The 17,040-nt window shown below is 39.1% G+C and overlaps 1 protein-coding gene across 10 annotated transcripts in view; it reads left to right on the top strand.

The window, feature by feature from the left end:
- Window positions 1-17,040, top strand: part of CCDC7 (coiled-coil domain containing 7) — a 383,402-nt gene that overhangs the window by 202,691 nt on the left and 163,671 nt on the right. For all 10 annotated transcript variants that reach the window (XM_038529717.1, XM_038529714.1, XM_038529715.1 and 7 more), the window contains exon 23: window positions 11,443-11,553. In XM_038529717.1, coding sequence (XP_038385645.1) covers window positions 11,443-11,553 — 111 coding nt within the window. The remainder of the gene's footprint in view (window positions 1-11,442; window positions 11,554-17,040) is intronic.

Genomic DNA, 17,040 nt, shown 5'->3' with positions numbered 1-17,040 from the left:
ACATGGACAATGAATGCAGATATTGCCAGCCTGGATGGGCCTCTGTCTATGACTGCAACCACCTCTGATGTCTGCAGTTCACTGGCTGTGGAGTACTAAGACTACCCCATGCCAATTGCCAGATGAGGCCTTTGCAATTGTCAAAGATTGGGCCTAAAAGATCACACACAAGATTTTGGTTTGTTAAAATAACTTCAATGTAAACACATATACATATCAACATACATGCATGTATAATTAATGTATATATAGCCATACTCACATAAGCATACATATATATACATGCATATGTACATTCAAAGACATGTTTTTTTATTAAAATTTTATTTATTTATTCATGAGAGACGCACACAGAGAGAGCAGGGAGCCTGATGTGGGACTCAATCCCGGGTCCCCAGGATCATGCTCTGGGCTGAAGACGGCACTAAACCGCTGAGCCACCTGGGTATCCCCCACAAAGATATGTTTAGAAGTTGTGATTCTCATAGCACCTTCAATTCCAATCTATCCTTTCAGTGCTTGTTCTTTCCTTCTTCTGTTTCATGTATGTCCTACCTTCTGATGTGTGAATCAGCCTGAACAACATCAATTTATGTACTCATTTGCTCTATCTTTTAATATTTCTTAAATTGTTTCAGAATGCAGAACACTAGAAAAAAATGCTAGAAGAAAAAACCTACTAAAAAGATAGTGATTTGTTTATGGTTCACCCCTCCACTCTTTTCAAATACTTTACTGATTTACTTGCATTAGTGTTGTTTTACTTACTTCAGTAGCCTCATTTCCTTAAATTAATTTCAGTTTTAGTTCCCTTTCTTATTCTTTATGATTTAGGTTTTTTTAATTGAGATATAATTGATGTGTAACATTGTATTAGTTTCAAGAGTAGAACATAATAATTCAAGATATGTATACATTTGATTCTTGAACAGCCCCTAGTCCTCACATTGTTCAAAGGTCAACTATATATTATGAAATGATCACAACGCATAGATACATTTTTTTCTGGTGCTGAGAACTTTTAAGATCTACTCTCTTAGAAACTCTCACATATATTACCGTATTATTAATGATAATCACCATACTGTACATTATATCCCTAGAACTTGATTATTTTATAAGTGGAAATGTGTACCTTTTGACCATTTTCACTTCCAGTTCTGGCTTCACCTTCCAGTTCTGGCAATCTCCAATCTATTCTATGAGTTCTTTTTTTTCCTTAACTCCATATATAAGAGAAATTTTACAATATTTGTCTTTTTTCTCTGACTTACTTCACTTGGCATAAATGCCCTTGTTGCATCCATGTTGTCACAAATGGTAGGATTTTCTTCTTATATCTGGATAGTATTTACATATATGTACATATATGTATATATATAACATATATGTTACATTTTTATATTGAGGATGACATTAGCTGTGGACTTTTCATGTATGGCCTTTGTTGTGTTTAGATGAATTCTTTCACTTAATTTATTGAGAATTTTTTGTCATGAAAATGTGTTGAATTTTGTCAAATGCTTCTGCATCTGTTGAGCTAATCATGTGATTTTTTTTAATCCTTTTCTCTCTAATGTGGTATATCATAGTGATTTATTTGCATATGTTGGACTATCCCTACCTCCCTAAAATAAATGCAATTTGGTCATGATGTATGACCTTTTTAATGTGCTATTGAATTCTGTTTTCCAGTAGTTTAAGGATTTTTCATCTGTGTTCATCAGAGATACTGGCCTATTGTTTTTTTTCTTGTGGAGTCTTTGGCTTTGGTATCAGGGTAATGATGGCCTCATAAAAAGATTCCAAAATTTGCTATGAGTGGATTATTGTGTTTCCTCCTATTTTATAAGATGAAATCCTAATAATCAATGTGTTGGTATTAGGAGTGAGGGCCTTGGGAAGTGCTTAGGTCATAAAGGTGGAGCTGTCATGATTAGGATTAGTGTTTTTATAAGAGACCCACAGAGATCCCTCATGCCTTCTGTCATGCGAGGTACACAGTGAGAAGTTGCCAGCTATGAGTCAGGAATGGGGCCCACACCAGAAGATGACCTTGTGCATCTTTGTTCTTGGACTTCCCAGCTTCCTGAACTGTGAGAAATAAACTTTTGTTGTTTACAAGGTATCCATTCCGTGGTATTTTGTAATACTGGCCCAGATGAATTAAAATAGAACTGTTCCATTGGTGTGTACAAGCACATATACACATACACACATAAATACATACACATTCTTTCTTACTGTATGTGCATGTCTGTAAGAAGGATTGGTATTAATTTTTCTTTAAATGTTTGTTATAATTCACCTATGGAGCAATCTGATCCTGGACTTTTCTTTGATGGATGGCTTTTGGATTGCTCTCAACCTCCTTATTTGTTACTGACTCATTCAAGCTTTCTATTTCTTCTTGATTCCGTCTTGGTATTTTGTATGTTGCTAGGAATTCACCCACTTCTTCTAGGCTGCTCAATTTGTTGACATTTAATTGCTCATATTATTTTTAAAAATTTCTATGACATCAGAAGTAATATATCCTCTTTTATTTGTGATTTTAATTATTTGAATCTTTTCTTTTTTTCTCAGCCTAGCTATTGGTTGCCAATTATATCTTTTCAAAAACCCAACTCTTAGTTGATTTTTTCTATCATTTTTCTGTTTTTATTTCTTCATTTCTGCCTTAAGCTTTTTTATTTCTTTTCCTCTGCTAACTTTGATCTTATTTTGTTTTTCTCTTACAGTTCTTTGAGTCATAAAGTTAGGGTTTTGTTTGAGAGCTTGCTCTTGTAGCTATATTCAGACAATCCAGCCAGGCTGGTTCCTTCAGGGCTCTAGGAGAGGTAAGATAGGATGTGTCTCTCAGGCATCACCATGAAAGGCTTTGGAAGCCTGATAATCCCTTTTCTCTTTCCCCCATGGGAGAAATTGTGAGTGAAGACATCCCTTTCAGTGTTGGGCTGTGATGGCTTGGTGGAGGAGTGACGTGGATATACTGAAACTGTTTTTCTTACTCTTTTTAATACTAGTGTTTTAGAATTCTATGCTTCATTGGTGTGCTGGGTAACCTATCAATTGAACTCTGGAGCTCTCATAAATGTATTTCATCTGTGAATGGTTATTAATTCAGTGTTATGTGGGATTCAGGGCTGGGACCTCTCAGTCTGCCATCTTGCTGATGTTATTCCCTAAGTTATTTTTTTAATTTATTTTTTATTGGTGTTCAATTTACTAACATACAGAATAACCCCCAGTGCCCGTCACCCATTCACTCCCACCCCCCGCCCTCCTCCCCTTCCATCACCCCTAGTTCCTTTCCCAGAGTTAGCAGTCTTTACGTTCTGTCTCCCTTTCTGATATTTCCAACACATTTCTTCTCCCTTCCCTTATATTCCCTTTCACTATTATTTATATTCCCCAAATGAATGAGAACATATAATGTTTGTCCTTCTCCGACTGACTTACTTCACTCAGCATAATACCCTCCAGTTCCATCCACGTTGAAGCAAATGGTGGGTATTTGTCATTTCTAATAGCTGAGTAATATTCCATTGTATACATAAACCACATCTTCTTTATCCATTCATCTTTCGATGGACACCGAGGCTCCTTCCACAGTTTGGCTATCGTGGCCATTGCTGCTATAAACATTGGGGTGCAGGTGTCCCGGCGTTTCATTGCATTTGTATCTTTGGGGTAAATCCCCAACAGTGCAATTGCTGGGTTGTAGGGCAGGTCTATTTTTAACTCTTTGAGGAACCTCCACACAGTTTTCCAGAGTGGCTGCACCAGTTCACATTCCCACCAACAGTGTATGAGGGTTCCCTTTTCTCCGCATCCTCTCCAACATTTGTTGTTTCCTGCCTTGTTAATTTGCCCCATTCTCACTGGTGTGAGGTGGTATCTCATTGTGGTTTTGATTTGTATTTCCCTGATGGCAAGTGATGCAGAGCATTTTCTCATATGCATGTTGGCCATGTCTATGTCTTCCTCTGTGAGATTTCTGTTCATGTCTTTTGCCCATTTCATGATTGGATTGTTTGTTTCTTTGGTGTTGAGTTGAATAAGTTCTTTATAGATCTTGGAAACTAGCCCTTTATCTGATATGTCATTTGCAAATATCTTCTCCCATTCTGTAGGTTGACTTTGAGTTTTGTTGACTGTATCCTTTGCTGTGCAAAAGCTTCTTATCTTGATGAAGTCCCAATAGTTCATTTTTGCTTTTGTTTCTTTTGCCTTCGTGGATGTATCTTGCAAGAAGTTACTGTGGCCGAGTTCAAAAAGGGTGTTGCCTGTGTTCTTCTCTAGGATTTTTTTTTTTAATTTTTATTTATTTATGATAGTCACAGAGAGAGAAAGAGAGAGAGGCAGAGACACACGCAGAGGGAGAAGCAGGCTCCATGCACCGGGAGCCCGATGTGGGATTCGATCCTGGGTCTTCAGGATCGCGCCCTGGGCCAAAGGCAGGCGCCAAACCGGTGCACCACCCAGGGATCCCTTCTCTAGGATTTTGATGGAATCTTGTCTCACATTTAGATCTTTCATCCACTTTGAGTTTATCTTTGTGTATGGTGAAAGAGAGTGGTCTAGTTTCATTCTTCTGCATGTGGATGTCCAATTTTCCCAGCACCATTTATTGAAGAGACTGTCTTTCTTCCAATGGATAGTCTTTCCTCCTTTATCGAATATTAGTTGCACCATAAAGTTCAGGGTCCACTTCTGGATTCTCTATTCTGTTCCATTGATCGATGTGTCTGTTTTTGTGCCAATACCACACTGTCTTGATGACCACAGCTTTGTAGTACAACCTGAAATCTGGCATTGTGATGCCCCCAGATATGGTTTTCTTTTTTAAAATTCCCCTGGCTATTCGGGGTCTTTTCTGATTCCACACAAATCTTAAAATAATTTGTTCTAACTCTCTGAAGAAAGTCCACGGTATTTTGATAGGGATTGCATTAAACGTGTATATTGCCCTGGGTAACATTGACATTTTCACAATATTAATTCTGCCAATCCATGAGCATGGAATATTTTTCCATCTCTTTGTGTCTTCCTCAATTTCTTTCAGAAGTGTTCTATAGTTTTGAGGGTATAGATCCTTTACATCTTTGGTTAGGTTTATTCCTAGGTATCTTATGCTTTTGGGTGCAATTGTAAATGCACCTTAATTTCTCTTTCTTCAGTCTCATTGTTAGTGTATAGAAATGCCACTGATTTCTGGGCATTGATTTTGTATCCTGCCACGCTACCGAATTGCTATATGAGTTCTAGCAATCTTGAGGTGGAGACTTTTGGGTTTTCTATGTAGAGTATCATGTCATCGGCGAAGAGGGAGAGTTTGATTTCTTCTTTGCCAATTTGAATGCCTTTAATGTCTTTTTGTTGTCTGATTGCTGAGGCTAGGACTTCCAGTACTATGTTGAACAGCAGTGGTGAGAGTGGACATCCCTGTCTTGTTCCTGATCTTAGGGGAAAGGCTCCCAGTGCTTCCCCATTGAGAATGATATTTGCTGTGGGCTTTTCATGGATGGCTTTTAAGATGTCGAGGAATGTTCCCTCTATCCCTACACCCTGAAGAGTTTTGATCAGGAATGGATGCTGTATTTTGTCAAATGCTTTCTCTGCATCCAATGAGAGGATCATATGGTTCTTGGTTTTTCTCTTGCTGATATGATGAATCACATTGATTGTTTTACGGGTGTTGAACCAGCCTTGTGTCCCAGGGATAAATCCTACTTGGTCATGGTGAATAATTTTCTTAATGTGTTGTTGGATCCTATTGGCCAGTATCTTGTTGAGAACTTTTGCATCCATGTTCATCAGGGATATTGGTCTATTACTCTCCTTTTTGGTGGCATCTTTGTCTGGTTTTGGAATTAAGGTGATGCTGGCCTCATAGAACGAATTTGGAAGTACTCCATCTCTTTCTATCTTTCCAAACAGCTTTAGTAGAATAGGTATGATTTCTTCTTTAAACCTTTGATAGAATTCCCCTGGGAAGCCATCTGGCCCTGGACTCTGGTGCCTTGGGAGGGTTTTGATGACTGCTTCAATTTCCTCCCTGGTTATTGGCCTGTTCAGGTTTTCTATTTCTTCCTGTTCCAGTTTTGGTAGTTTGTGGCTTTCCAGGAATGCGTCCATTTCTTCTAGATTGCCTAATTTATTGGTGTATAGCTGTTCATAATATGTTTTTAAAATCGTTTGTATTTCCTTGGTGTTGGTAGTGATCTCTCCTTTCTCATTCATGATTTTATTAATTTGAGTCTTCTCTCTCTCTTCTTTTTAATAAGGCTGGCTAATGGTTTATCTATCTTATTAATTCTTTCAAAGAACCAACTCCTGGTTCTGTTGATCTGTTCCACAGTTCTTCTGGTCTCGATTTCGTTGAGTTCTGCTCGAATCTTTATTAACTCCCTTCTTCTCTTGGGTGTAGGATCTATTTGCTGTTTTTTCTCTAGCTCCTTTATGTGTAAGGTTAGCTTTTGTATTTGAGTTCTTTCCAGTTTTTGAATGGATGCTTGTATTGCGATGTATTTCCCCCTTAGGACTGCTTTTGCTGCATCCCAAAGATTTTGAATGGTTGTATCTTCATTCTCATTAGTTTCCATGAATCTTTTTAATTCTTCCTTAATTTCCTGGTTGACCCTTTTATCTTTTAGCAGGATTGTCCTTAACCTCCACGTGTTTGAGGTCCTTCCAAACTTCTTGTTGTGATTTAGTTCTAATTTCAAGGCATTATGGTCTGAGAATATGCAGGGGACAATCCCAATCTTTTGGTATCGGTTCAGACCCGATTTGTGACCCAATATGTGCTCTATTCTGGAGAAAGTTCCATGTGCGCTTGAGAAGAATGTGTATTCAGTTGAGTTTGGATGTAAAGTTCTGTAGATATCTGTGAAATCCATCTGGTCCAGTGTATCATTTAAAGCTCTCGTTTCTTTGGAGATGTTGTGCTTAGAAGACCTATCGAGTATAGAAAGAGGTAGATTGAAGTCACCAAGTATAAGTGTATTATTATCTAAGTATTTCTTCACTTTGGTTAATAATTGATTTATATATTTGGCAGCTCCCACATTCGGGGCATATATATTGAGGATTGTTAAGTCCTCTTGTTGAATAGATCCTTTAAGTATGATATAGTGTCCCTCTTCATCTCTCACTACAGTCTTTGGGGTAAATTTTAGTTTATCTGATATAAGGATGGCTACCCCTGCTTTCTTTTGAGGACCATTCGAATGGTAAATGGTTCTCCAACCTTTTATTTTCAGGCTGTAGGTGTCCTTCTGTCTAAAATGAGTCTCTTGTAGACAGCAAATAGATGGGTCCTGCTTTTTTATCCAGTCTGAAACCCTGCGCCTTTTGATGGGGTCATTAAGCCCGTTCACATTCAGAGTTACTATTGAGAGATATGAGTTTAGTGTCATCATGATATCTATTCAGTCCTTGTTTTTGTGGACTGTTCCACTGAACTTCTTCTTAAAGGGGAATTTTAAGAGTCCCCCTTAAAATTTCTTGCAGAGCTGGTTTGGAGGTCACATATTCTTTTAGTTGCTGCCTGTCTTGGAAGCTCTTTATCTCTCCTTCCATTTTGGATGAGAGCCTTGCTGGATAAAGTATTCTTGGTTGCATGTTCTTCTCATTTAGGACCCTGAATATATCCTGCCAGCCCTTTCTGGCCTGCCAGGTCTCTGTGGTGAGGTCTGCTGTTACCCTAATACTCCTCCCCATAAAAGTCAGGGATTTCTTGTCTCTTGCTGCTTTAAGGATCTTCTCTTTATCTTTGGAATTTGCAAGCTTCACTATTAAATGTCGAGGTGTTGAATGGTTTTTATTGATTTTAGGGGGGGATCTCTCTATTTCCTGGATCTGAATGCCTGTTTCCCTTCCCAGATTAGGAAAGTTTTCAGCTAGAATTTGTTCAAATACATATTCTGGCCCTCTGTCCCTTTCGGCGCCCTCGGGAATCCCAATTAAACGTAGGTTTTTCTTTCTCAGGCTGTCGTTTATTTCCCTTAATCTATCATCATGGTCTTTTAATTGTTTGTCTCTTTTTTCCTCAGTTTCCCTCTTTGCTATCAACTTGTCTTCTATGTCACTCACTCGTTCTTCCACCTCGTTAACCCTCGTCGTTAGGACTTCTAGTTTGGACTGCATCTCATTCAATTGATTTTTAATTTCTGCCTGATTAGCTCTAAATTCTGCAGTCATGAAGTCTCTTGAGTCCTTTATACTTTTTTCTAGAGCCACCAGTAGCTGTATAATAGTGCTTCTGAATTGGCTTTCTGACATTGAATTGTAATCCAGATTTTGTAACTCTGTGGGAGAGAGGACTGTTTCTGATTCTTTCTTTTGAGGTGAGGTTTTCCTTCTAGTCATTTTGTTCAGTGCAGAGTGGCCAAAAGCAAGTTGTATTGGGAAAAGGAGAAAAAGAGAGGAGAGAAAGAAGGAAAGAAAAGAGAAAGAGAAAAAAAAGGGAAGAAAAAAAAACGAGAACAAAAAAAGAAGAGAAAGAAAAAGAAAGGAGAAAAAAAGGGGGTGGGGGAAGGAAACAAATCAAAAAGCAAAACAAAAGAAAAAAAAAAAACAAAGAAAAAAAAAAAAACCACGGAGGAGTATCTTCTGATTCTGTGTACCTTAAGTCCCTTGGCTTCTCCTGGAAGTTGTCCGTCTAGCTGGTCTTCTGGGGGAGGGGTCTGTTGTGCTGGTTTTCAGGTGTTAGCAGTTGGGGGAGCTGCTGTGCCCCTGCCTGGTGCAGGGCTCGGTGGGGGTTGTTTACCCCGTGAGGCCGCAGGAGGAACAGCCCCAGTGGCGGGGCAGCTCTGGAAACCTGGATTCAGCCCCTGCAGGAACTCCGGAGCTCTCCGTCTGCAGGGCCTGGAGGCTCCGGGCGGGGCCGCTGATCTGCTCAGCTGGGGCAGGAGCGTCCTCGCTGTCCTGGGCCCTCCCGGCCTCTGCCTGTCCCGGGGGAGGCGGGATCCTGGGCTGTGTCCCGGCGCCCTGTGCTCCGGAGCCTGCGCTGGTGGATTCGCGCTCCCGGGCCGCGCAGCCCCCTCCGCGGAGCCGCCGCCCGAGCCCCTCCGAGCTGCTCCTGGAACCGCGCAGGCCCCTCCTCACGGAGCCTCTTCCTCTGCCCGAGCCCCTCCGAGCTGCTCCCGGGGCCGCGCAGCCCCCTCCGCGGAGCCGCCCCCGAGCCCCCCCGAGCTGCTCCGGGTCCCGCCTGCGCGCGGCAGCCCTTAGGGAGCTCGGCGCCCTCTCCCGGGGCGCAGGTGTCTGTTAGTGTCCCCGGGAGCCCGAGGGCATCCCCACCCTCCTAGGTCCTGCTCCACCTCCCTGGAGCCCCTTTCCGCCCGGAAGGTCGGTGCAGCTCCTGCTCCTCCGCGACGGGGCTCTCCTGTCCTGGGGACACTCGCCCCGGCCTCAGCCCGGCTCCTCGCGGGCCCCTCCCCCTTGGAGGCCTTTGTTTCTTTATTTCTGTTTCCCCGTCTTCCTACCTTGATAGATGCGCGAACTCTTCTCACTGTAGCATTCCAGCTGGTCTCTCTTTAAATTTCAGGCCGAATTGATAGATTTTCAGGATAATTTGAAGGTTTTCTAGGTAATTTGGTGGAGACAGGTGATTTGGGGACCCTACTCTTCTGCCATCTTACTCCTCCCCCCCTAAGTTATTTTAAATTAAACTCATCGAAAGATTTTTTCTTTCATTCATGAATCAGTATTAGAGCTTATATTTTATTAGTAATTTTACAGTTTGACCTAAATTGTGAGTACTCCAAGATAATTAGAGAATAAAAGCCAAACTATGCATAACTTTTGGGTGGTTTTTCTAGTCAGAAGACTACTTCATATCCATGGGTCATACACTCAGTATTCACCAAGACCTTATAACAGGTCAATAATAGTCTCTTAAAACTTTCAACTGACTCCAGAAGACTGGTACCAAAAGCCCAATGGGCACCATTTATCTCTAGCAATATCCTTCTGCCATGGGCTCTTATCACTGAACAAGGAGGTTGCTGAGATCTATAACCCAAACAAAAATGTGAGCCAGAGGGTCCAAAGAGATAGACAGAGTGGGTGGCATGTTGGAGGGCCCCTAAGACATTCTATTATCATGTCCTACTTAAAGATAGATAACCTTTTGGTATCCTGATTGATGAATATCATCAAGATTATCACCTGATGAATGCCAAAGCACTAGTAGCTAGAAAGTCCTACCAATTGTTGGGCCTCCTTTGTATTTATTGAAGCTTAGAGAAACTAAAGCTCAACAATTATCTCCTATGGAATGAGACATACTTCTCCTTCTCAATTTATTCCCTAGATTTTACTTGGATACCAGGTCTTTGTGCTTTTTTTGTTTTTTTGTATTAATGATCCAGTCTTGTTACCACATGTGAGTCCATGTGCCTTCTGTTTTTGTTGGGTAGTACCCTTATCTAAGCTCAATAGAAGGTATCAGTATTTGTGGAGGGTATCAGTATACAGTGGAAGGCTGAAAGACATTTTGAATAAGGGGATCTACAGTGACATACTTCACAAAGTGCCACTGTCCCTAACTAAATTTTATAAGATTACCTCCTTCATGGTGAAGGCAAACTATCCATGGTTTCTTGGATCACTGGGCAAAGTGATTCTCAAGGTCCTACATTCTTTTTCATTAAACATGAGAAAAGTTCACTGTATTATAGACTATCATCAGCACTAGGGACATGCTTAGATCTAGCAGTTGTCATTGTGTGCAATTCCACAAGCAGGGTCTACATAACTTTTGGTGACCAACTACTTTGTTTTCTGGTTTATCTTTCATGTGTTTATTTTTCTAAAGGTAAGTATATACTTTCTTTTTATTTTGCATTCTTTGTTTCCTACACGCATAATTGATATCTTCCGTTTGCGTTTTTTCCCATGTAACCTTACCTCCTAGCAATCCCTTCAAGTTGGGTTTTAGCAATTTTTAAAATTCTTTTAGAGCTGCATATATAACTCTTTGTAGCACATTACACATCATAGTTGGTATTACTATGTTATTCAATCAATCTCTTATGCTTATATATTTGGGTGCTTTTGAGTATTTTGCAATTACAAATATGGTAAAATGAATAATCTTATATGTATGCAATTTTGCTGTTAAGTCTATGAACATAAACTCAAATAACTGAAAACAAGTAGGGACTAATATAAAATATATTTGATGCCAGGAAATATTTATGAAATAATGAGACTCCTTCAGCACACACACACACACACACACACACACACTAAAATTCTTCTCACCATAAAATGTTAGGTCTAGTATTATGGTAATTTATTTATATTTTCTATTTATAAAAAAATGAGAGAAAATACTGCCATATACTTGTTATAAATTTGATCTCTAGAGATAACACAGTAGATCCATTTTTTCTGTTTAATGAACTAATAATAATGTATCTCCTTATGTAGCTCATGATGATGTACCAGACAAAAACCTTATTCAAAAGCATCAGGACTCAAAGTCAAAAACAGAAATGCAAGTAAAGAAACAAAAAACTTCCCTAGATGAAACACCTATTAGTAAGTATAATAATTATAGATAACTAAATTATTTTAAGTTATATTCATTAGATCTTTTTACTTTGGTTCATGAATATGTATTTAGGCATATATTTTATAGAAATGTTTGCCCTTTGATTTAAAGTGTGAATACTCTAAGATAACTAAAGAACAAAAGCAAAACTATTGATAACTTCTGGTTGGATTTGCTTATATTGAGACTATTTCATAGTCATGAGGCATTTGCTCAATATCCACTGAAGCCCAATAATAGAACACTAATTGTCTCTTAAAGGTGTATATCTTTCAGCTAACTACTCCTAGAGATGATGGATTCAAAAGTCCAACAGAAGCCTCTGAACTTTGTTGGTGTTTCCTTAAGCTCCAACTGGTGAATAGAGAGATTGTTGAGATATGTTATTCAAAAAGCAAAATTTATCAGAGGAGCCCAGAGGAAGGATAGCCTCAGTGGCTTGTTTGTGGGCTTTCAGGTCATTCTTCTTGTTGTGGATCCATTAAAAGTAAATGATCTTTCTCATAACACTATTGATAGAGGGCATTGAGAATGCAAGTAGGTGAACAGTTCTATCAATCATTGGGTCTACTTTAAAATTATTGGAGTGAAGAAGGCCAAAGCCAGTCTTCTCTTATTTTTTTTTAAATTTTTTATTTATTTATGATAGTCACACACACACACACACACACAGAGAGGCAGAGACACAGGCAGAGAGAGAAGCAGGCTCCATGCACCGGGAGCCCGACGTGGGATTCGATCCCGGGTCTCCAGGATCGCGCCCTAGGCCAAAGGCAGGCGCCAAACTGCTGCGCCACCCAGGGATCCCCCAGTCTTCTCTTATTGAATGAGATATCATACCTCTTGAGATCATGCCCAGGAATTTTACTTGGATACTAGGTACTTGAACTTTGTCTGTTATAATGGTCCATCAAGTGCACCACATGTGCATCAGCAGGATGTCCAGCTCTTGATGGTGAGTTCCTTGTCTGGATGCAATTGGATGCTATTATCAATTGTATGGAAGGCTACTACTCCCTCTGGTAGTAGGATCTTTTCCAGGTTATGATCTATGCATTTGCAACAGAAAATTTTGACAGCTTTGTAGAAGGGTATGAGTGATGACTTTTACTCATTCCATGTAAGAACTGATCCTAATAATTCTCATGTAGAGGGATACTGAAAAGGATTGCAATATCAATTGCTTCATAACAAGTTCCTACACTCCCAACAATAGTTTCTACAAGTGTCACAGTGTCAGATAACATTGGTAGCAAGGGCTGTCCTATGGATTGAATGACCAAAATCAACTGAATATCTATGAACTCAAGGCCAGGCACATGAGCCATCTAACTTATGGAATGTGGATATAGCTTCAGTGAGATTTTGCTGTCTTAGGCCCAACAAAGAAGGCAGTGTTTACTTTTCTTTCCCAAGAAGGTGCTAGGTGCTGGCAATTAGGTAGATTCAGAGTCTTCTTATGCCCCCTCTAAAATGGCTCTAAATGCAGCAATCTCCATCAGGGCTTGGAATAATGTGAGTGGAGTTGCATATAGACAATATACCTCCAACAATAATACATTTATTTTGTTGGTTACCATAACAATGGAATTTTTTGTTGATCCAAGGGGACCCACTCATAGTCTGGTCTGAGTAAGAGTTCCACTGGTGTTGACCTCAGACCTAAAACCAGTCAGCATTATTTGTATTCCTGTCATCCTGATGTCAAAAGTTGTATACAACCACTTATCCACCACTATTCAAAAGGCATTAAGAAATGCAATTTCCCAATGGGTGCCTTAGTGGCTCAGTCAGGTAAGCATCTGCTTTTGGCTCAGGTCAAGCCCCTTATGGGGCTCTCCCATCTACAAGGAGTCTGCTTCTCTCTCTGCCTCTCCCCTCACTCATTCTTTCTCTCTCTCTCTCTCTCTCAAATAAGTAAAATATTTAAAAGAAACACAATTGTCTACCATTTCTCAGTTAATTTCTTTCCTTAGCAGAGGTACTTAGGCATCCACTGGGTATACTGGAATGTAACTCACCCAATAGTTTTTTTCATTTTTGAAAGCTGAAAGTTCAGAGTAAAAATTGGCTGGGCTCTTTGACTCATTAAAATTCATGGAAGGACTTTTGGGCTCTTTCCATAATTTGGCTATTGTTGATAATACTTTATACACATGACGATGCATGTATCCCTTCAAATCAGTATTTTTGTATCCTGTGGGTGAATACCTAGTAGTGCAATTGCTGGGTTGTAGGATAGTTCTATTTTTAACTTTTTGAGGAATTTACATAGGGTTTTCTGGAGTTTCTGCACCAGTTTGCATTCCCACCAACAATGTAAGAGGGTTCCCCTTTCTCAACATCCTCACCAATAGTTGTTTTCTGTGTTAGTTTTAGCCATTCTGACAAGTGTGATTTGTATTTCCCTGATGATTAGTGATGTTGAGCATCTTTTCATGTGAATGTTAGCCATCTGATGTGTTGTCTTTTCATGTCTTCGGCCCATTTATTAACTGAATTATTTGTTTTTTGGGTGTCGAGTTTGATAAGTTTTTTAATAGATTTTGGGTACTAAACCTTTATCAGATACGTCATCTGCAAATATCTTCTCCCATTCTGTAGGCTGTCTTTTAGTTTTGTTGACTGTTTCCTTCCTGTGCAGAAGCTTTTTATTTTGATGTAGTCCCAATAATTTTTGCTTTTGTTTCCCTTGCCTCAGGAGACATATCTGGTAAGATATTGCTATGGCTGATGTCAAAGAGGTTACTGCTTCTGTTCTCCTCTAGGACTTTGATGGTTTCAAGTCTCACATTTAGTTCATTACTCTATTTTGAATTTGTTTTGTGTATGGTGTAAGAAAATGGTCCAGTTTCATTTTTTTGCATATTGCTGTTCAGTACTACCAACACTATTTGTTGAACAGACTGACTTTTTTTCCATTGGATATTCTTTCCTGCTTTATTGAAGATTAACTGACCATATAGTTGTGGGTCATTTCTGGGTTTTTTATACTGTTCCAATGATCTATGTGTCTATAGGGGAAGTGGGTGAGAGGATGGATTAAATGGGTGATGGATATTAAGGAGGACACTTGTGATGAGTACAGGTTGTTATATGTAAGTAAGTGGTGAATCACTGCATCCTATATGTGAAACTAATATTACACTACATGTTAACTAACTGGAATTTAAATAAAAACTTGGAAGAGAAAAAAAAAACTTGGAAGAAAAAAAAATCACTGGAAGGACCTGAGTGATAACACTTGTTTTAATCATAGTAACTGTCATCCTGTGTACTGTAGTGGTATAGCCCTTTGAGTACTCCTGGATATTTCCTATCTATGGGTACCTTGGTGAAGAGACCCTCAATCTCTTCATTTGAGAGAAGGGCAACCAAACCCATATATCTCTTCTTGAAAGTCTACTCAGATTGTCCAGGTGTAGCTTCCCAATTACCATTTTTAATCACTTCTTCTCCTGGTCCGTATTTGGTATTTTGACAGTAACCACTATTTCATGCCCAGAAATTTGTCAGTTAAGATATAAACTGTGTGGTAGACCAATTGACTGGACTTCATGAAGAGGTTTAATTGAGCTTTATATAAGACAATTGTGGCACAAATAAACCTAGAAATCTGAGTCTAAGTTAAAAATATCATCCTCACTCCATCAATGTAGATCTACTAGGGACCACCAGGGTAATTCTTGGGAGCCACTATTGTCTTTACAATAGTGATCCAAATGTATGTTTTGACCAGTGAATTGGGAGCTAAATAGAAAGTTCATGCTCAGAACTTAAAGAGAAAAGTATATGTAAATATACTTATATATATGTAAATAACACATAAGTACTTTCCTAGGAAAGCCCCAGTGGTATCCACTAGTACTTCTGGAGATACATTGTCTTGACTGGTGATGTGCCATGTAGGACTCTATGACTTTCACAAATGGTCCAGTTGTATGCCTCAAAAGAGTGTTGTAGACTCACTAGCTCCTCCCAAAGTGCTTCTTCCAGAAATGAATTTTTCTTTATTGTTGACTGTGACAATTTATCAGAGAAAAAAGCTGCCAGTTTTGACTTCGTCAAACTGTAGTAATTTGATTTCATCAAAAGTAGCAATTAAGCTCTTATTGACTTACTGCAATAGTATAAACAAGAATCTAAACAGGAAGAGGCCCTAGCTATATCAAGGTTTCATTTTCTCCACAGAACCAAACCGAGAAAGGGTTAGATGGTAGTGAGGCTTGGGAGAAGATCATCTCATAGCTGAAGGACCCCAAACAAAAGGTTCTTGTCTACTTTTGAACCCAGGAGCCTTACAGATGTTGATGTAGGATGACTAGGAGTATAGAATTCCTAAATACTGAGTTGAAATGAGTAAAATATCTTCAAATTCCACTAGTAAGTTGTTTATTGAGAAGTGCCTGAGAAGTATAGTGTATTGCTTGACTCCTCCCCTTTTCAAAAGGAGGCTTCTAATGGAGGCATCTGGCATTGTGATGCAGAATGCATAAGAGCCTGGCATGGATGGGTCTTAGTCCTTGACCACAACTACCGCCAGAGTCTGAAGTTCACTGGCTATGTATTAAACTTGGTGTAGGGTGGCAAATTCCACCCCCACACCCCCATGAGTATTGACAGGTAGAGACTTTGCAATTGTCTATAATTGGACCTAAAAATGTCAAATATAAGATTTTGGGCTAAAGTTGGACTCCTATATAAACATACATATCTATACACATACACATATTCATACAAACATACACATATATGTACATATATACATACATACACACATGCAGACATATTTAGAATTCATGAGTTCTCATGGACTCTTCAATTTCAGTTCATCCCCTCAGTACTTGTTCTTGTGTTCTTTTACTCCAAATGCATATGACCTTTGTTTTACAGTGTAAACCTGACTCTGAACATCAACACATTTATTCATCTGCTTATCCCTAAAATGTTTCTGAAATTATTTCAGAATTTCTTAGTATATACCACTAAAAAAATAAACCTATTGAAAGATTTTGTAATATGTTTATAGTCTACTCCCTACTCTCTTGTTAAAGAATGAGGATTTGTGTCAAATAATACATTGCTGAATTACTTAGATTAATACTTTTTCTTCAGTAGTTCCATTTCTTTGAGTTTCTTTCCATTTTATTTTTATTTTTTTTTCTTTCCATTTCATACTTGATTTTATTTCAATTTTTGGAATATGTCGAACATGAACCTACTTCTTTTTTTAATAATAAATTTATTTTTTATTGGTGTTCAATTTGCCAACATACAGGATAACACCCAGTGCTCATACCATCAAGTGTCCCCCTCAGTGCCCATCACCCATTCACCCCCACCCCCTGCCCTCCTCCCCTTCCACCATCCCTAGTTCATTTCCCAGAGTTAGGAGTCTTTATGTTCTGTCTCCCTTTCTGATATTTTCTACGCATTTCTTCTCCCTTCCCTTCTATTCCCTTTCACTATTATTT

Source organism: Canis lupus, chromosome 2 (genome assembly GCF_011100685.1).
Source record: "Canis lupus familiaris isolate Mischka breed German Shepherd chromosome 2, alternate assembly UU_Cfam_GSD_1.0, whole genome shotgun sequence".
Taxonomy (NCBI): Eukaryota; Metazoa; Chordata; class Mammalia; order Carnivora; family Canidae; genus Canis; species Canis lupus.
This window is presented reverse-complemented; position numbering and strand designations above follow the sequence as displayed.